Here is a 22,180-nt window from a genome sequence, read left to right as displayed (position 1 = left end):
GTGGACTGTGCGTGCTGCCCAGTAATCCCCTTTAAATCATCTATGGCAAGTAGGAGCAGACAATCATTTCATGGGACTGAGAGAAGATCAAAGGATCAAGAGGTTTTGGGTAAAGAAGTGTTAGCGTTCGGTCTTGAGAATTATGAAAGTCAGTATCCGGGAGAATGGCTTGCTAGGTGCACATCTGATAATATGGCCTCGGATGCATTTGCAAAACTTGAGTTCTTTTAGGGTGAAAGGCGAAGGAAAGACCAGAGCACCGTGTGTCTGCCCATGAACACGGCTCTCACACCAGAGCTGCAGACAGCACCCTCTCCAAGCTGCCTGCATCCTCCTGCTCCCCGTCCGGGAGATAGTGGCTACTGTCTGAGCCCTCTGGACCTCCAATTAACTATGATGGCATCACCCCTCAGTCACTGAGCACGGAGCTCAGCCGCCACGTCACTCTGTACACCACATCGCATCATTCCTCATCAGAGCCCTGTACAGCAGGCAGAGCATTTCCATGTCATAAATGAGAAAACTGAGACGTGAGTGTCAAGCAATTTGTTTAAAGTTACTCCATTAAAAATAAAAGTTATTTCCCAGCTGGCATGGCTCAGTGGTTGAGTGTTGACCTATGAACCAGGAGGTCACAATTTGATTCCCCATCAAGGTACATGCCTGGGTTGCGGGCTCAATCCCCAGTGTGGCGCGTGCAGGAGGCAGCTGATCAATGATTCTCTCTCATCAGTGATGTTTCTATCTCTCTCTCCCTTCCTCTTTGAAATCAATAAAAATATATTTAAAAAATATAAAAATAAAATCTACTAAGCACATCTACTGTTTGATGAGTACTTGCCATGTACCAGACACGTACTATGTACCAGACACTTTGATGAGTACTTACTAGCACCAAGAAGTGCTTTACAGGTGAGCTCCAAACCACAAGGGGCTTCCTCACAGTCAAGGATGAGGGACCAGCATCTGAGAGAGATGTAAACTGCCCGTGTTCATCACATTCAGAAGCGGCAGAAGCCAGATTCAAATCCAGGTCCCTTGGCTGCTTTTAATTACCATTCATCATGTGTTCATTCATTCATTCATTCAGCAACTATTTCCTGGGCACATACTATGTGCCAGGTACTGATGGAGGTGCTGGTCACACTGCCATGGTCATAGCAGTGTCCTGAGGGAGTGGACACTCACAGTTGTGACACTGTAGTGTGTTGGGTGACAGTCCCTCCACCAACATTCATTGAGTACCTCAGTGACAGGCACCAAACTAAGCCCTATCACGCTGCTCTTCAGTAGAAAGGCCACTTGGGATGTCACACCTGTGCTGTCTCCAGGACTAACACACAGCCTTAGCCTCAGACCACTGGCCCTAATGGGTAGTGCCCGGGGTGGGGTGGGTAGGGGTGGAGGTGCTGGTATGGCGTGGGCTCAGGCTCTAAAGACATTCACTCCAAAATCTTTAGGCCACTCACCCAAAATAAACTGAAAACTGGGAAAAGCTACAGCAAAAATGCCTTTGTAAGCCTTTCCCTAGAAAGGTTAAAACCACCCCCTTCCAGTTGGTTTAAGCAGCTCAAGAGACTCGGGCTGAAGTGCTGAGTGAACAGGTGCCAACTCAGCTCATTAAGTCCCCAAAGTTTTCCTCTTTCCCAGGCTAATTGGCATTAATGCATGGGGCGCCGATGGCTCGTAAGTGAGTAGCTGCAGAAGGCTCTTTAAGATTCAAAGCCTAAAGGAGTTTGGGATCAAAGGCACAGACCATGACGGTCCATGACAAGCGGCACTGATGTTCACTGCACCTTGGTGGGGGGTGGGGGTGTGTGACAACTGGTTTCTGGCAAAACAACGGTTTCCCGTTGTCACTGGGAATACTTATTCTGCAGTGCTGTTATTTGTCTGTTTCCCCAGTGATACTCAATTCGTAACATTGATAAGTACCCACTGTGTGGCAGGAAGTGGCCTACAGCCAGGGGTTGGAAAGAGAAAGTGGATCCAGTCCCTGCCCTCAGGAGGCACCATCTGGTAGAAAGATGGACGTGGGACTGGGGAAAATGCAGCACATCGTGAGAGCTACTGTAACAGAAGCTGGTGCCCAGAATCTGAGTGGTGCAGGGGAGGGCTTAAGCATCCTTGTTCAGAGGGGTCCAGGAAGGCTTCATGGAGGAAGTGACATCTAAGCTTAATCTCTTTGGGAATTATGTCTGTTCAGTCTATGCCTCACTACTTTGTATACTGATCCCTGCCCATTATCACAGGATGGACTGTAATAGCTATGGTCACATTCTATGTCCCCAATTCTGGAATAACTACTGTCAGAGCTAGGCTGAGCTTTGCAGATTTTCTTTGTCCAAAATCTGGAACTGGGACACTGTCAACTCAGAGTTAGTTGGGATCTTGCATGGGGAAGCCAGTAAAGCTAGCCATGACCACAGTGACCAAGGTGAGACCAGCTGCAGAGAGGGATAAGCAAGAAGCAGGTTTGGAAAGAGCAAAGAAAGGTAGCTCTGAAGAGATGAGAGAGGGATCCCTGAGTGCCTAGCTACCCAGGGCCAGGCTGCAGGTCCTCAGATGCCCAGCTTTCCAGATTGCTTCTTTTATGAGTTCTTCTGTCCTAAGCAACAAATGACTGTGCAGGAAGGCCGATGTGAAGGCTAAGCCAGGATCTGCAAGGAGCTCAGCGTGCTTAAGGATCTTCAAGTCACACTGGACTGCTAAGTGGTAGCCTCCAAGACGGCAGGAAATGTGCAGCTGGTGTCTGCCTACCACCACCCCTGGGTCAGAGCCAGGCCATGATAGGCACATGAACACAGGGTCCTAAGACTCAGCCAGGGTACCTGGGCTTTGATTTTCCCATAGTAACAAGAGCAGGAAACTAGCATGTCACCACATATACATCAAACAGCGTGCTGGGGCACTTCCCTATATGCTTTCATTTGGTCTAAATTAGCTTCCCAAGAGATGGGTCCCATCACTCCTGGTTTACATGTAAGGAAATTAAGGCTGAGAGAATCTAGAAGTTGCCCAAGGTCATATGGATTAATTACTAAAAAGCAGAGCTGTGATGGATCAATTTGTAATTCTGAAGACGGTATCACAATCACTAGGCTATATATACTGTTAAGAGCACACAGGTTGCTGTGAGGTTCACAGAGTTGACTGAAATAAGGCCCCATGCACACTGCCATCAGAAAGATGCTCAAAATTTTGACTCCCCAGCCTTGCTGGCATTGGTGAGGGGGTTCAATGGGGTGGGCATTCCCCTGTTGTTTGTGTGGGAGAACACTAAGTACTAAGAGGGCTTCTTTCTTGGACTATCAACCCAGTCGCTGCTTTTGTTCCCCTTTTGTTAAGCTTTGCAGGCTGTTGTAGGACGAAATATCCTAGGGATTGCTGGACTAACTGGCCAGAGAACCGGGGACCCTGACTTTAATTAGCACCGCCTTTAACCTATATTGGCCAACCTTTGCCTGAGGGACATGAGGTGGCATAGGGAGAGGAATCCAAATTGAGAGTCTGCACCAAATAGTGGCAAGCTGGAGCCCTAAGAGAGGACATCTCAGAGCACCCTATACATGTGGGTATCTTGAGCATCCGTTTGGTGCAATGTGAAATGCATCTTTCAAACTTCTGATTGCAGAAAAACAAACTGAGCAAATGCCCCTAATATTAACCTCAGAAACCCACTTCTGAACCAAGACCACCCCTCCCACAGGCTGGTCCCAGCCAATGGCAGATCAGGGCAGGGATACTCAGGCAGGTCCATTCCCAGGAGACACAGGGCTCCTCTGATGATCAATTTTGGCTCAGGAACTCCGTAAAGGCCTTGCTTAACATGTTCCCACCCACTCTTCCTTCCTTCTCTTTCACTCTGGGCCAAACCTGTATTGTTATCTGATGGCTTCCCTGGCTTCCTCTGGCTCCCTCCACATTTTCTTTTCTCACAGGCAGGAGGAAGCCTTTTCATCTCCTCATGCCCTCACCCCTATGTCTGGCTGGAATCCCACCAGCCCTTGCCTCCCCCGCCATTGCCGACATTGGAGTCTGGTGAGCAAAGGCTGAAAGAAAGACCTTCAGCTTCCTGTTATAAATGCAAAAGTCTGACATAATGGATGCAGTGGGACCATATTAAACATGGGCCCTCAGATGCAAATTTTCCTCCATTCATTTTCATCACTGACATTGCTGGGTATCACAGGCATTGTCTGAAATGTACCAACCTCTGCAGCCAGCTTCAGGAGGATTTTAGAGATGATTTTACCCATCGAAATAGGTAATCCTTCAGCTTTGAAATGGAAGATCATAATGCTTTGCCAATCTACTCTGATCTTAGAGAAAATGGACCAAGAAAAGAAGGTGATTTCAGTGTGTTAAGCCACACCTTCTATACCAATCTGCTAAAAATTAAAACTGAGCAAGGCATAGCAAGGCGACTTTTCAACCTGTCATTCTTAAAAAGTAAGGATACTAAATCAATCCCAAGTTTTCTTGTTGAGGACAGAAGCTACTGTAGCGAATAGAGTCTAAGTCGGAAGCTGGAGCTCCCCTCTCTCAGCTTTGGGCCCTGAGCTAGTTACCTCCCATGAATTTCAGTTCCCTCCTTTAGAAATCCACATATTATTATCTAAAATATGTTATGACAAATAAAACACATAGAACAGTGCCTGGTACATGGTAAGTGTTCAATAAATATTAGCTATCATAATATTAATAATAACAGTGTCATAATCATTGCTTTACCATTAGATGAACTGAGATAACAGTATCTATCATATTTTCAGGCCCTAAGTGAATGTTTACTTGTTCTGAATCTAAATCATGGATTTTAACACTTTAAAAACAAGTGACTAATGTAAGTTTCTTTTTTAAGAGGCAGGGGAGGAGAAGGAGGAGGAAGAGAACTAATATTCAAGTGAGGTCTGGGTAGGGTGTTTGTCTTCATTTCCTTTCAAGATCTCTATTGCAGTTTTTGTTTGATTGCGAGCAGTTCTGATCCTTCTGATGGATATATGTGCTGTGCTCTCGAGAAGATAAAATGAGAGAGAAAGAGAGAGAGCATAAAACTATACACTCACAGGCAATGATGGATGCCAAGGACAGAGAATTTCCAGTAGACCTGGTCTATAAATTGTCATTTAAATTTGCAATTTAAAAACACCGTCTGACTTTTTGATTTAGCTGACTGTATAGGAGAGACAAATAATGGAATCCTAATAAGCAAAGCTTAAATGGCATCTCCAGTCTCCCAGACAGAGAGGGCGGCAGAAGAATTCTAAGAAGAGAAAATAAATCTACCAAGAATAGGAAAGACGACCAGAACTAAATAGTTGCACTAATCACTTGATGGCAGATACCAGAAAATGTATTTGGGGCTGTTTAAAATTCGAATCCTTAACAGGCAAGGGAGAGGTTATCAGCTGAAACCCCTGCGGTCATTGTGAGGGGACAACACGGAGCTCCGTTTTTACATTTCATCACATTAAAACAGATGAACCAAAAAATCAAGGCACCAGGACAACATATTAAAGCTGATCAGCTGAGGTTAGAAGGTCTGAACGGCAAAAAATCACTGGAGCTCAGAGCACCTGCTGGCGAATCTTAATGCTAATGCTTTACTGGAGGGGCAGCCCCCGGGGTGACCCTCACGAAGGGGAGCCCACCCTGAAGTCCAGGCTTCTTCCTGCTGCAGGAAGCCAGTCAGGACCTTCCCTGCCACCAAATACAGAAGAGGAACATGCACCAGTTCAAGGGTGAAACGAGGATGTGTTGCTGGCTGCTGAAAGCAGATCTGTCTGCCTCAGCTGCAGCACAATTTCAGAAATTGGGGAATGGACAGCGAAACCTGGCAGCAATGGCAGAAGGGTTGGCAGAGAGGCTTTGTGAGTAAAAACTAAGGGAAATTAGACCACTTGACGTTAAAAAAAAGATCATCGTAAAAATGTATAATGACACAGGAATAGCTTAAAGTGTAAGGCTTAGTACATGTTATGTGCCGGGAGCTGGTCCATCCTTGCTGTTTCAAGGGACCTGGCATATATGGCATACGGTTCTTAATATGTTTGCTCACCTTCTTGGCGCTGTGTTTTAACCAAGGTCACCTCTCTGAGAAAGGTTGTTTCCCCAGGTAGGAATTTTTCCCTGAAGTCAGGGAGGGGATGAAACTCCTTAAATAAGTGCCAGGCGGGTAGTTAATCACTACAAACAATCATGCTTAAGCTACATAATCTTTACTCCCTGGAATGGAGATAAGAAACGCCCTAACCTTTGGAATAGAGATTGATAGGATTGGAATCAACTGGTATAAATACAGATGCAACAAGACAACAACAGACAGAATTCAGAAGACAGAAAGACACAGAACTTAGAACACAGGGCTTGGAAGACAGGACCAAGAGAGACAGAGCCTAGGCACAGAACCTACACAGAACGTTCTCTAGAGACAGAAGAACTTCACTGGAGAGAACATGGCAAAAGATCCTGGACTGAACCTGACTGCGGAGATTGGCAGGAGAGCCTGACTAGAACCTGGTGACTGAACCTGACTGGAGATCCTAGGCAGAACCTCTCTGGAGATCCAGACCAGAACTTGGCTGGAGATCTGGGCTAGAGATCCTGGCTAGGCTGCTGATCAACTGAACACTGTCTCCGTGCCCTTCCTTCTTCGCCGACTCCGTCCACACCTTTGGGGACCCCTGGACCCGCTGGGGCTGGACCCCGGCAGTTATGTAGCATTTAGTCCGCAGTGAAATCAAAGTAGGAAGCATGTGTTTGCATGCTTGTGTGTACATACTCATGTGTAGGGGCCGGGGGGCACGGAGGGGTAAGAAAGAAAGAAAATATACCTGAGTATTAACTATTTTCACTCAAAGCCAGGATATGACTTCAGAATCCTCTACCCAGTGCTCGAAGCAGCCATCAAAATCGACCGGCATTAACAAATTACACAAAATCTATTTGCAATCTATAACTCTGAGAGCAGGAGGAGAAGCCACAGTAATCATTATTTTAAAACATTAACGGAAAACTAATGGAATATAAATTACTGTTTCTAGGAAAATGTAAGCCAAAGGCCAAAGAATTACCTAACTAATATAGGCTATTCCATTGTTCAACAAATGCTTAATGAGCACATACTATGTGCCTGGTTCTATGCAGAAAAGGAAATGAATGATGTATGTGTATAACTTGAAGGCACTTATAATCTAGCAGAGAGGGGAGGCAAGTTACTGCCAAGCAAGATGTCTAATCCGCTGGTCTTCCTTTTCACTGGAGGACAGGGTAGAACTTACTTTTCACAGCTATGGTTTTAAATCTAATAGGTAGACAATGTCTAAAATACTAGAAGATATTTCACAAAGCATGCACTGAATGAAAAAATAAGTAAATCTTAACTCCAAGAATATTTATATCACCCAATCTCTGGGAAGTCCTTGGATGCTTGGTTATCTTTGCTCTGGGATTTCAACTTACTGCAACAAACTATAATTGCTTCTTAGTTGTCTATCTTTTGTATTAGATCTTGAATTACTTAAGCCCAGAACCTGTTTACAATCTTCTGTGGCCAGCACTCTGCCTACTTTCAGAAAATGCTCAAAAATGGAGTGAAGGAAAGAAAAAAGAAAAGAGGGAGAAAGGGAAGAAAGGACAGAATTCAAAGAACTTCATAACCATTACACAGCCCCTAACAAAATTAACTTGGAAAAAAAGAGACAATTCTTGATTTGACTAACATTTCTTGAACATCTACTATATGCTAAAGGCTGCTGTAGGCATCCTCCTTCACATATGCATTCAGTTGTTTTTATTACTACTATTTCAACTCCCACCAGGAGATTATTTATTAAAGTTACTATGGATGACAAAGCACAGACTTTGAAATCAGACTGTTCAGGTTCAAATCCTTACTCTGCTAGTTTCTAGCCTTGGCCAGGCTACTGAATCTCTAGGATGCTACGTTTCTACATATGTATATGAAATGTGAAACTCTAATGAGATTAAATATTTAAAACTAGAGGTCCAGTGCACAAAATTCATGCACAGGATGGGGGTGTCCCTCAGCCCTGCCTGCACCCTCTCACAATCCAGGACCCCTCAGGTAGGGTCCTTAGGCCTGGCCAGTGATCAGGGCCTATCAGGGCTTTCCTTCCCCAGCTGCTGGCAGCTAGCCCCACCCCCACCACTGCCACTGCTTGCCATCTGTGTGGCACTGCCCCTCTCGCCCCTGCCACTGGTCACCTCCCTCTGCAGGCGACAGGCATGGGGTGTGATCTCTTGGCTAACCTGAAACCCCCTCTGTAGCCACCAGCCTGGTGGCCTGGGCCTCCCTCTTTGGGGCGATCCATCGCTGGGCTCCCCTGACCAAGTGCATCACACCCACCTTGGCTGGCCTGGCGCCAGTGCATATCATAGCATAGTCATCCAGAAGGTTGTCCAGACAGTCGTCGTTCTGCTGTTCGGTAATTTGGTCAATTTGCATATTACTCTTTTATTATTATAGATGTCTGGCACACTAGTCTTCCTCTCCCCACAGAAGTGGTTTTATTCCTTACAAAACTATATCACATACCTTCCACTATTTAATCACATCTCCAGCCTGACCAGAGCCAGTGGGCACATGGCTAAGATAGCAGGTACAAGTCTTACAGAGCCTTAGGAATCCAGGACTAAAAGGGACCCCAGCTTCACTGCACATTTCCTACCTGCTATCAAGCGTCAAGTTACCTTTCATAAGTCCCACCTGATTCCAGCTCATGGCCATCCATCACAGCTTCTGCAAGATGCCCAATGTCTTTAGCACACGCTTCCATATCGCTGTTAATAGGGATATGGGGATGATCATTTTCCCAATGATAGGGGTCCTGATCCTTTTTAGGATCACACAATAAGAACATTTTTCATTGTTGGAGATAATTCCCTTTCCCGTGCACATTTGTCAAAGGCAGTTTCCCACAGTCCTTTCATCATTCTGAAATACATGATAAGATTCAGGTCTGCTATTCATCATTTGCTGGGCTTCCTCCAATGCGAGTTCCTGCCTGGCTCTTCTTGACTCTTGTTTAAGGATCAGATTGCAAGATCTCCCCCGAGCAGTGGCACCAGCCAGGGAGGCTAGAAGACCAAGTAATGACAGTTCCCAATCGCAGGAAAGTGAATCTACAAGGACAACGTAGAAATTCTTTATAAAAGTAAACTGCAGATATTGCTACCACTGGACCACAGGAACCAGATGCCTAGCAAATGAGCTTTCGCTAAGGTTTTACTCCACGGCCACTGGTGGAAAACAGCAAGACAATGCATAAAAATCCCATGCTTGGTGTCATTCAAACCTCAGCTTAAAATTCCTGTTCTCCCTAGCCAGGTAGCTCAGTTGGTTAGAGAGGCATCCCATATGCAAAGGTTGCGGTATGATCCCCAGTCAGGGCATATGCAAGAATCAACCAATAAATGCATAAATAAGTGGAACCACCTCTCTCTCTCTCTCTCTCTCTCTCTCTCTCTCTCTCTCTCTCTCTCTCTCTTCCTTTCCTCTCTGTCTCTTTCTCTCCTTTCTACCTTCACTCCCTCCCTCTCTAAAATAAAACCAAAACCAGAAACCCTCCTGTTCTTCCACTTACATGATGGGTGACCTTGAACTTATTTTGAACTTATCTGAGTAATGTCCCAGTGTCTGAAAATGGGAGCATTATCAACCACAAAGTCTCTTAGAGTCTCACTCTATTCTCAGGCTGTCTTTAGTAGTCAGGTAATTAGTGTTTCCCCATGTTTTCCTCTGGGAACTCTAAACTCTCCTCCTCCCAGCCTTTGAGGGAATACAGTGATGCATAAGCCACTGTCTCTGACATCCAGTTTCTACTTGAGACTCAATCTAGCAAGGAAGAAAGGCATATAAGTACAATCCTGGGCCGTTACAGGTAGTTAAGAGATGGGGATTTTTTAAAAAATATATTTTATTGATTTTTTACAGAGAGGAAGGGAGAGGGATAGAGAGTTAGAAACATCAATGAGAGAGAAGCATTGATCAGCTGCCTCCTGTACACTCCGTACTGGGTATGTGCCCACAACCAAGGTACATGACCAGAATCGAACCTGGGACCCTTCAGTCCACAGGCCAACGCTCTACCCACTGAGCAAAACTGGTTAGGGCAAGACAGGGTTTTTTTCAGGTTGCGAGGAGAGCTGAAGAAGACTCAGGGAGGGCCCAGGAGGTCAGTGTGTTCAGAATGTGCCAGGTGGGACCTATGGCATGTGTACCATTTGCTAAATGGATGGGTGAGACAGAACAGCCATTCAGAGCAAAGGTTCTGGGGTTACAGCACTGACTTGCCTCACCTCTCCAATTTCCAGCTCCTCATCTGTTGTCTGAAGATTTCAAAAAGGAGCTCTCTCTTGAAGCGTTGTTCTGATTGAAAAAAATACATGTAAATGTTTGGATATATCACCTGATATTTTGTAATTGCTGACAGTTAGCAACTACCTTCATCACCAGCATCTTCATTATCATTTCTGATGTGGGGATGCCTCCTGGAAGGTGAAATGGGCTGATTATAATATTCATAGTGCAGGAGCATTTGCGAAATTGGAGTGCTTGTTCCAAACTAAGATCTAGAAATGTATTTCGATTTAGGCACAATCAAAAGCCTTCAAATTCCCCTAGTCTTTACTTTGGATGCCTGGAAAACACAGAATAACTGACATCCTTAGAAAATGGTTCATTCTCAACCATGTGCAGCCCCCGTGTGTGACAACCCCACACACACCGCCAAGGAGGATGAAGAGCTAGGGCTGCCTATGCATTTTAACTCCCTCTCTAACTCCACTATATTGTGTCATCACCCCTTTCTCTTGCTGAGGCATCTCCATCTAATGGTGCTACTCGTGGCATCTGCAGGAAGATGTCTTGCAAGGCAGCATTATTTGATATCTGGGAGGAGCACACACCATCCAGCAGGAGCAGGGAGCAGCTTAGTCTGGTGTTAAGCATGTGAACAGGCTCTGGGGCCAGAGAGATCTAGATGCAAATGCTTCCCTTTACTTACAAGTTGTGTGGCCTTCACCTCTCTGAGCCTCAGCTGCTTCCCAAGTAAAATGGGAATGCTTGTCTAAAAGTTGTTTTCCAGCTTAAATGAGATAACATGAACAATAGGCATTATTTCCTCTTTCACCTCCACTCCAGCCTCTTTGGCCTTTGATCCAAGGCTCTTTCCCTCTCTCTTTTTTTTAAACTCCAGACCCAAGGATATTTTCCACATTGATTTTTAGAGAGAGTGGAAAGGAGGGGAGAGAGAGGCAACCATTGCTTGGTTGCCTCCCCCACATGCACCCAACCTAGGGCCAGGATGAACCTGCAATCGAGGTATGTGCCCTTGACTGGGAATTGAACCTGTGACCCTTTGGTCCATAGGCCGACACTCTAACCACTGAGAAAAACTGGCCAGGGCTCTTTTTTAGTATTTTATTTATTTTATTTTATTTTATTTTATTTTATTTTATTATTTTATTTTATTTTATTTATTTTATTTTATTTTATTTTATTTTATTATTTTATTATATTTTTTAACTTTATTGTTTAAAGTATTACAGATGTCCCTTTTTTCCCATCAGGTGCTCTCTTGATGGCCTGCAGAAACACTTAGGCTTGAAACTCATGTACCCTGACTATCCTAGAAGCTGTGCTGCAATGGGAGGGGGCTGCTGAAATTCCAGCACACGGGGCACATCGCCTGCTCAGCAAATCCACAGAGATCATAAAACCCCCTGCTCTGGGGCATTTACTGATTATCTGCAAAGAGGAGGCCTCTCTGACCCCAGGAAGGAGTGCACTTTATCTGACTCCTGGGACTTGGAGGGCTAATGTGCAGGGCTTTGTTCTCCCAAACATCAAAATTCAGGCCCAGCTACTTCCAGAGGCAGCACACTGGGCTTAATGAAGCAGTGGGATGAACTAATATGGCAAATCTTACAGCTCTTACTACCAATATGGCCCACATCACGCTAAATTACGGCACCAGACATGATTGGACACACATCACAAAATGAGAAGCAGCTCACAGAATGGAGGGATTTTCAGAGCAACGTTATCAAACTCTCAAGAGCCAGCATTTAGGGGAAATGTGAGTGTTTTTAAATTTTCTTTCTCCTAGTGCAAATCATTCTCCCCCCGACTGACTTTATGATAATTAGTTCAACAAACATTTACTGAGTACCTGCCATGTTCTGGGTGCTGTGCTAGGAACTCACAGCTAATCACAAACAGAGAAATAAGCAAACAATTACAGGGGAAAATGTGATGTGGCAAGTGTGATGATTTGAATAGGTACTGATGGCATGGACCCCTCACAAATCCAGTCAGGGAAGGCTTCGTTCGTCATAAGTTCCTTTATTAACTCATTTATTCACTCAACAGACAATGCTGTGTGCCTACATCTATTAGCATTGTGCTTGGAAGAGCTTGGGAATAGGAGTGAAGTGGTTAACAAGATAGACACAGTCCCTGTACTCACAGAGCTCTTAGCTAGTGAGTGATAAAGAGGAATCAAGAGATAGTTAAAATAATGTATTATGATGGGGAAAATGAGGTGCTTTGAGAGCGCACAGACCAGTCATAACCCTCAACTGGGGGTCATATCTGTGGGCTGCAATAAATCACCAGAGCATTTCTGGGAAAAGTCATATCTAACTTTAAACTAAATCAAAAGTGGAATAAGCTTTGAAAAGAATAAAGAAAAATGTATTCCTGGGAGATAAAAAAGCTTTTGCAAAATTCCAAATGTGAAAGATCACATGGTAGGGTCTGGGAACTGAAATTAGCTCAATTGAGCCACTGAGTAGAGGAAGTATCATTGTGGAAGAGTGGTGAGCGATGTGACTGGAAAGATAAGGAGAGGTCAGACCAGATGGGGCCTCTCTGGAGCCAGATAAGCAGTGGGAGCTGCTGACTGAAGAGTCTAAAGCAGAGATAGAACCTGATCAGATTTTCATGTTGGTGAGAGTTTCAAGAACAGCTTAGAGATGGATAACAATGGAAACTGGAAGACCACTGAGGCAGAGCCTGGGATGATCCACAGCTTGAAGGACCGTCAGGACAGGGGCAGCTAGGAGAGAGAACGATGGGATTTAAGAGATACTTAGGAGGTCACAGGGGTTAATGGTGGTTTATTAATTGAGGGCATCTTGAAGTTCCAAATGTTAAGGATGATGGTCCAGTCAAATGGTTGCTGAGTTCTGAAGGGTGGAACAGAGTTAGCCAAGTGAATAAGGTGAGAAAGGTGGTCCAACAGGGAAAACAGTATGCACAAATGTCAGAGGTGCACCCTGGGACCTGAAGCTCAGTGTGGCTCAGCGTGACAAAGGCATAGAATCGATGACAGGAACCAGATCTCAAAAAGCTTGCTCAGTGTGTTGTCCTGACTGGTATGCTTCTGGGGTTATAAAATAAGGTCAAGGGTGAACAGAGGTGTGGACTTGAAGAAAGCCTGACTTTTCCTAAGTCACTTAGAACCAGCTAGAATGAGGCCCTGAAATGAGTTTGTCTTCATGAAATGACCACAGTGGGTGAGGTGTCCTGTAATAAATTTGAGACCATGTGCTCATGGAGAATACAGAAGTCTCTCCCAACCACACATCATATGTTCTGACAGTCAATCTTACCATTAAGTAAGACTTCTTGACCTAAAACAATATTCCCTCCTTCCCAAACCCCTCACCCCAGGAGCTTTATGGATCCACCTCAGAGAGATTTATGTGGTCTTGTAATTAAATCCTTGATTTCGAATTTCCAAAGCCTGCAAATCACAGAGTTAGCAGAGAGCAATTAGCTCACCAAGATCCAAACCCCTGCCAAGCCAGAGGTGCCATAAATTTACATGACGTGGCTGATCTGCTTCCATGCCCAGCCCCCTAAAACAGTGCAGCCCCTGTAATTTGTTCACATTTCCCAACCGCAAGCATCAGGGCACAGGATGAACCCACAGAATGCATTCAGGGAACACGGCACAGACTTCCACAGGTGGCAGACAGTGCTCGCTAGCTCTGGACAAGTCATGTGACCTGGGAAAGTCTCTTGATCTCTCCGAACATTATCTTTTTATGTGTTCCATGAGGTGATGTAAAATTTGGGTTCATTAGGGACAATTTATCTAAAATGGAGGGCATGCAGGAAGCATGCAATAAATGATGGTTATTAATAAATGTTTGTAGCTTGACAACATGGTCCATTTACTTGGTATTCCCTATCCACTTTCCCAGTTGTTCTTGGAACAAGTATCCATTGGAAGATGGACCAGTTTTTTCTTACTGGCTAAATACCCATGTGACTCTGAGGGTAGGGATATTCTCCACCTCTCTTTATACCCGAGTGTACTAAGAGAAGTGCCACCTCTCAGGGCTGGTAGGAAAGATAGGGGAAAAAAGAACAATTTCCTTCTCTTGAGTCTATGTACAGATAATTGTGTGAGGTGTTTTAAATAGTTGACTCATGCAATCTTTATTACAACACTTTGAGATAGGTTCTGTTTTCCCCACTTTACAGGTGCAGCAGATGAGGCTCAGAAAGATTATGTGGCTAGCCTGAGACAGATAAGTAGAAAATGGGCTGAGCCTTGACCCAAATGTAATTTTATCTATTTCTAAATCATGGGCTCCTCCAGGAGTCTTTAGTGTAAAGAAGAGGAAACAGCCCGACCAGTGTGGCTCAGTGGTTGAGCATCGACCTAGAAACCAGGAAGTCATGGTTCAATTCCCAGTCAGGACACATGGCTGGGTTGTGGGCTCAATCCTCAGTAGAGGGAATGCAGGAGGCAGCTGATCAATGATTCTCTCTCTCTCCCACTCCCTTCCTCTCTGAAATCAATTTTAAAAAAAGAAAAGAAAAAGAAGAGGAAATAAAATACCCAGAGGTTATTCCTAAGAGCGTAAGTAGTCTGAAATCTAAACACCAGCCAGGGAGTCGTACCTGGGTTCCAGCCCTGGCTCTGTCACTGACCAACTAAATGACTGTGGTCATGTCCCTGTCATCTAAGAGGAAGGGGCTCTAGCTAGCCCTGACACTAGTCCCTTAGAACTGTCTATGTACTTCAACATCTAATGAACCCATTCAGGCGTCCATGTATAAAGACTTTCAGAGTATTGCGTTACTTGTGTTTATTAAGATGAAATTCACTTGCTTTTAGCCAGAAAAACAGAAAAAAAGTGTTTTAATTAGAATTTTCTTTATTATGATAAACATGTAATATTTAATCAATACGTATGAATTTGGAGTAAAAGTTAAACCAATTTTATGAATAGTAATAGATTGAGAATAAATAAAAGTTGCAAAGTAGGAAAAACTTTTTTTTTTTTTCAGGGAAGGGTGAGACAAAAATCTGAAGGGCTTCCAGAGGTAGTGGTACCTGCACTGATGGGTCACAGTCCCCTCCCCCAGGACACTGAGGCCTCCAGGGCTCTTGGCTGGGTCTGGACAAATGCTTGTGGACAAAAGAACTAAGTGAGTAATTAATGTCTCATCTATGTTTCACATTTGGCCGAGCAAATATAATTTCTCTATCCATTTATTGCCTGAGGAAACTAAAGCTTAAAAAGTGGAAATGACTTTGAGAGAGGAAAAAGAGAGCGGTGGGTCTGAGGTCTGAGCCCAAATCCAGTGTCCTGACTGACCTCAGGCTGCCTCCCCTGCAGGACAACAGCAGTAGATAGAAGCGATGAAACAGCAGCTCTGCCCCATGGACCTGATAAAATGTATTTTTTATTTAAATTAACCTCCCAGGATCCCAAGGATCCAATGGGGTAATGAGTACAACAGCATCTTATAAGCACGTAAGTGGCAGACCACCGTTAGCACAGATCATTTTCCCAGGCTGACTGATCAGTTCAGAGATCATACTTGAGTATGGCAGTATTAAAACCACTCCTTAACCAAAATTGACCAGAATTTTCAAAGAAATCTCCAAAGACTTTCACAGCTCCTGAGGCACATAGCCAGGTTCTAGCTCAATCTGATTTGAGTCCAGCGCTAAGGCACTGCCCCCTGACCACCAGCTTCTCCTGGATCCCACCAGAACCTGGATTCTTGCAGCTGTTCTTTCTGGGAGAAAATACTAAGGAAGCATGTTCTTGTTGTTATCTCATGACCCTTGGATATAACGCTAACATAAACGTAAGGAAAGTGAGCCGTTTTATCTTCAGGTGTTTCAATAAAATCAGGAGATAATGCTGAACTGTGATTTCAGAAGGAAGGCAGCAGAAAAACTCACACACACCAAGCAGGTGCCAGGCTGCAGATCCCAAGCTGCCCTTTATCCAGGACATATCCCCATATCCCCCGCCCTTCTGATGACAAGTATTATTATACACACACATACACACACACACACACCACCACCACCACCACCACCACCACCACCACACACCCTCTTAAAGATTAGGCTCCAAGGCTAAATAACCATCTCTGGTTACACAGCAGATAAGGAAAGTTAGTATTAAACAACCAGGTCTGTCTGGCTCCAAAGTTAGTGCTCTTTCCCCTCCAATAAGTTGCCAGGTGACGCTGACTGGAAGCTCCAGGCACTGCCCTCAGAAGTATCTGCATCTGCTTTATCAGGGGACCTAGTCCTCCACCATAGTCTCCCACTGGGTGGCCTAATGCCAGGATGATCAGTAACAAGAATTGTGCCAACTGCTCTCCCCTCTGAAGGCAGGTAGCAACCCTGAAAATAAGCCTTCTCCTCTTCCAGTCCTCCACCCAACCCCACTCCTGGAATATGCAGCGTTTGACAAGCTGTATGTATGGTGACACCATCCAATAAAAATGAAACGAAGAAAACAACTTTATTGCTCACTACTTTCATCCCTTCCTTATTAAAATTGTGAACACTCTCGTTATTTCTCATACATGGCCTGCCTAGAAACTCATTTGACGGGGAAATGTGGCCCTGTGTGACTTGCATTTAAAACTGTCTGACTCGGTTTCAGCAGCCTGGGTGAAGAACCAGGGTGACAGGTCTGTGGGAAATTCTAAAGGGCTTCTCAATTTTTTTTAAGCCACTCTTTCTCACAATAGGTGGCCCGTGCCCTGAGGTATTCCTTTTTAGGAAATAAAATATCTGCCCAGGAACTATCTGAATTTTGCCAAGGGGAAAACAACTTTTCTAGTCTATAATATCATCTAATAATCTAAAAATGCATTTATGATATAATGTCCAAAATAAAGCAGGATATAAAACTGTATGAATAGTATGATCTCAAGCCACTCTGAAAAGGACTGCAATGTTAGCAGTAGTTACTTCTGATTGATGGAAATATGCATGCTTACTTTTTCTTTTCTAATTTTTAATAATAAGCATATGTAGCTTTTTAAAAGATGAAAATCACTAAAAATATATATATATTTTCCCAGAAAGAGACCTACATATGATTCAGTATTTCCTTACCTCTAAAAGCTTTATATAAACTTTGACTAATACCAGGCACAGAGATTGTCCACGAAAAGAAAGTTATCTGTCAATCTTGCTGATGCATATAGATACCAAAATCCTAAGAAAATATCAGCAATTAAAATCCATATATAAAAAACAATACACCCGAACCAGTAGAATTTACCTCATAAATGAAGATTAGAAAATCTGTCAGTAAAATCCACCATAAGATAAATTAAAATAGTAAAAATACGCATTGATATAAATATAAAAAGGCATATAATAAAAATTCAACATGTAAATCAAAACTTTAAAATAGACTTCCTGAAAAATGATAAATGAAAGAGAATTAATAAATAATCTTTAATGTGGGGGGAAGGGTAGGGGTTGGGAGGAGGGGGGTAAAGAGAGAAAAATGGGAGATATCTGTAATATTATCAACAATAAAAACATATTAAAAAGAATCTTCAGTAAAAACTTAGATATCAGATTTACAGTAATTTAGAAGCATTTCTACTAGTTTAAGGACAAGATGAGGATACCTACTATCACTAAATACTGTATTGACAGACTAGCCAATGTGCTATGATAAGAAAAAGAAGTACCTAAGGATTGCAGAGGAAGGAAGAAACTTACTTACAAGGCTATATGTTGCCTCCACAGAAAACCAAAGAGGAGATCGAGAAAGTATTAGTGAGAGCTTAGCAATACAATTATATTCAAGATGAAGATATACACTGTTTATTCTTTTTAAAGTTCTACTTGTTTGGGCCCAGTTACCAACATTCGTTTAGTAGAATACTGACTATTCCAAAGTCAAAACTGAAGAATAATAAATAAATTAATCCTGTTACCAGCATATTCTCTCTCTTATTTTAATGTATGAATGTGTTTTCATGGTGCTTGGATCAAACACATTATCAAGAATAAAGATTTATTTCTGTTACATAATTACAAACAATTTTTAGCTCTTGCTCTGGGACAAATAATGTATTATACACTTCTTAAGATCCCTTTGGCTCTACAATGGGATAAGAGAAAACAATGTAAGATGAGGATGAGGATGATGAAGGTAGAGAAGACAAAGAGGAGGAGATGGGTAGAAATGGAATAAGTGAAATAGAGAAAAGAAGTGAGAGAAGGAAAATAAAGAAAGATGATAGAAGAGGGAGGGGATGGGAAGCAGTAGGGCAAGAATGAGGAGGAGAAAGGGGGGGCGGAAAGGAGGAACAAAGCTAAACTTCCTTGAGCTTTTAATATATGCCAAGTCCTATATTGAGTGTTTTATTTGCTTTATTTCAATTAATATTCATGGTGAGCCTTTGAGGTCTGCAATATTATATTTTCATTTTATAGGAGAGAAAACTGAGGCTAATATTCTACAGTTACATAGTTAGGAAACGGTATAGCCAGAATTTGACCCAGATTGACCTGCTCAGACTCTGTGGGATTAGCCACTCACTAGAGAATACTCCTTGCATATGTATTGTGCTGGTTTTAGGGCTTATTAGGATATGAAGATGAGGAGGAGATAAAAAGGTCACCTTCACACTCTCCTTCCAAATCCTCCACTAAGCCAATGTTCTAAAAACCTGAATCCTCTCTTTAGAATACTTCTGGGTTTGCAATGTTAAAATTAAGAATGAAAAGATGGGCACTAAGATACAATTTTTAATGTATAAAGCATTCAAGAGCACAAGTTTAGAGGGAAGGTTAAATTTGAAGCAAAAATATAACCTGTCAGTTTCCACTGAAAAAAGGATTTAAATTCTAGTACATAACAGATTCTGCAATTTTTTTCCTATGTAGCAGTTCTCCCAAGACCTGTATTCTCACCCACTTGATTTTCATCTATTATGCTTAGGCCACAATGCATAAAGAACAAGGTTTACATTAAGTTTTAGAGAATAAAATAGACTGCTTCCAAAATATTTGTGTTTCCAATAATTATCTAAAGTATAATGTATAGTCCTCCCTGGGGGTTGGTTGTCCGAAAGCTGCATATGTATTACATGTATGTCCCCGTTTCCAGAGTGTCAGACAAGTGCCATCACCAACATGACAGGGCAGGCACAGCACAATCCCAAACAAATCACTTCCTCACAGAGCAACCAGAGGCATCCGGGTTTGCAAGCTGATATTGACAGATCTCAAGACCTGAAAGAGAGCTCTATTAATCCTCCTTCATGCAGCGGAGAAGATGGGGGAGGAAAGAGCTGTAACCACGGGGAGAAACACACACACACACACACACACACACACACACACACACACAGCTCGCAAGAAGTTGCTGGCATCCAATTAAAACAGGGAGACACATTTCCTGAAAGGGATAGGCATAAAGAGACAGGACCCAAATCTTCAGAAAACATCAAAAGGGATAGATTTATTCTATCATCACACTAGCACACTGGTCTTCATTCCCAGGAGGCTATGTGTCTACCCTGTGTCAGCACTTCCGAAGTGTTGGGAGTGAAAGGGTGAACAAGAGGTCCAGGTCTGAAGGGGTGTATGATAGAGTTGACAAACAAAAACACAGGACATTTTTAATAAATTGAGATAGTAACAAAGTGCTACTGAAGCAAAACAAATGAGCAACTTCCCCAATTCAGGAAGTAAGGAAAGCCCAAATTCCGTAGGGGCCCACTAAGCTCAAACCTGAACAGCAAGGAGTCCTTTTGGAAAAAAAGTGGAGCGTGATTTCAGGCTGGACTAATAAGAGTACAATGACTCTCAAAGTCTGGTCTCTGAACCAACGGCAATTGCATCATATGGGAACTTGTTATAAATGCAAAGTTTCAGACCCCATCTTAGACTTGGGGAACCAAAACCTGGGGATGAGCCTCGGCCATCTGTGCTTTCACCATCCTTCCAGGTGCTGCTGGTGCTGCTGGCCTCTGAGAACCACTTATGTATGCAAAGGTCAACCACAGAGGACAGAATGCCTGGAGGATTAACAGGGTTAAAGGAGGGGAGCTTAGGAAAATATTGCTGGAGGGATGGGAAGAAGATACATCAGGAAGGGGACTATATGTCATGAAAAGAATTTTAGATTTTACCCAGAGAATAATGAAGACCCATTAAAATATATTATGGGCACAAAAGTATCCAATCATGCTGGTGACTCTAAAAAATATAAATATTTACAAAGATAGAAGATATATCATCACAGAGATAAAAACTCATTCCGATACAGACAAGCAGCCACAAAGGAACACATTCACCCCTACCTTTCTTTCTGGAGTCTTTCTTGGCGCTGGTTTTCACAGCTACTTGAAGTTCTGTCTCAGTTGACATCCTACTAAATCCTTAGTCCACTGCACACAGATCCAGGGCCTCGGCCAGGCTCATGGGGGACTCCTCTCCCAGAGAACGACGCCTCCCGTCAGAAATGACGTTCCCAGCTGCACATGTCATTCACTCCTTCCGAGTGCTGCAAATCAAGGGAGGAGAATGATCAAGGTGGTCACTCAGAATAGTCACCCCTTTGACGTGAAACAGAAATTAGGGGGGGAAATAGTCATAAAAAAACAAACAAACAAAAAACACACACAAAAAAAACCAAACAGAAAATCTTGGCCTCCATGTACAAACTACTCACATGATTTCCTCAAGCCATGGACAGGATTTACAGCAAAGGAAATGAGAGGCCTATACGCAAAACACAAAACCATTTCTCAAGCCAGGTGACTCAAAATAGGTCTTCAGAACTCTGGATTTTCAAAGAAGGGCAAACCCAAATCTTTGTTTTCCATGTTTCTTATTTTCAAGCAGTGGATGTCACCCAGAAAAACACAGCAAAGGCTTATTTCCCGAGCAGCCCATGCAGATGTTCCCAACAATGGGGCACCCATCCATCAGTCAAGCTTGATCAGAGCCTTGCCAGCTAAAGCAGATCATAGGGAAGTGGCCTGGGTCTGCCCCTCACTGGCAGGCAGCAGGCGGGACATGGAGTTGACATACAATTGGGCTCCAAGAGTAAGGTGACAAATGGGACTGAGAAACTTTCAGCAAGCCAATTTGTATGTCAGCTTGTCCCCCAGCTATAAGAGCAGACAAGCATTTAATGTGGGGAGAAAAAGAAGCAGGCAGACACACATTTCATTCATTCTTTCTCTAATAAAGTATGCGTTGCACAGTGCTCAGGAGTATTAAGCTCAGACACTGTGTTGGGAAGAGAAAAGTGATAATACAACCACTTCAATTACAGCTAGTATTTACGATGCACTTACTATATACTATGCCCTCAGTTACTGCTTCACATACATTATCTCATTTGATTTCATTACACTGAATGAATGTATTCCCTGTGTCAAGTCAGCACTCTTTCCCAATGACTACCTATCTGATAGTTACATCTGAGAGTTTAATGGAAAATAAGCATTCCACTAGTTATCTATGTTTAAATAATATTAAGATAATATTTAAATAATACTAGAGCTGGAGCTGCCAAGACTCTGACCAAGTTAGGCTGATCAGCTACTAGAAATGGATCTTTAACTGTGTAGTCAGTCAATGTTTAGCTCATCCCACAGATCTAGAATAGTGTAATCTAACAAGGCTGACCTTAAATGCCAGTTTCAGCTCAAAATGGATAATGAACCAACCTTCTTACTCAGGACAACTAAAGATGGCTTAACTAGAAGGTCTAACATAAAAGCCACATGAAATTATAGTAATGTTTAAATTGCGGGAAATTTCCACCTTATCCAAAGATATCTGGTTAAGTGTTGCTGGTTTTTTTTTCATTGTTGTTGTTGTTTTCTTTATTGACTTCA

The 22,180-nt window shown here is 43.1% G+C and overlaps 1 protein-coding gene across 8 annotated transcripts in view; it reads right to left on the bottom strand.

Moving 5' to 3' along the window:
* The window catches only part of DAB1 (DAB adaptor protein 1), a 397,889-nt gene that overhangs the window by 240,693 nt on the left and 135,016 nt on the right, over positions 1-22,180 (bottom strand). For all 8 annotated transcript variants that reach the window (XM_059689405.1, XM_059689406.1, XM_059689407.1 and 5 more), the window contains exon 2: positions 20,633-20,835. In XM_059689405.1, coding sequence (XP_059545388.1) covers positions 20,633-20,699 — 67 coding nt within the window. In that variant the 5' untranslated portion in view covers positions 20,700-20,835. The remainder of the gene's footprint in view (positions 1-20,632; positions 20,836-22,180) is intronic.

Source organism: Myotis daubentonii, chromosome 3 (genome assembly GCF_963259705.1).
Source record: "Myotis daubentonii chromosome 3, mMyoDau2.1, whole genome shotgun sequence".
In the NCBI taxonomy this organism is placed as follows: Eukaryota; Metazoa; Chordata; class Mammalia; order Chiroptera; family Vespertilionidae; genus Myotis; species Myotis daubentonii.
The sequence above is the reverse complement of the archived record's forward strand: the minus strand, read 5'-3'. Positions and strand labels throughout refer to the sequence as shown.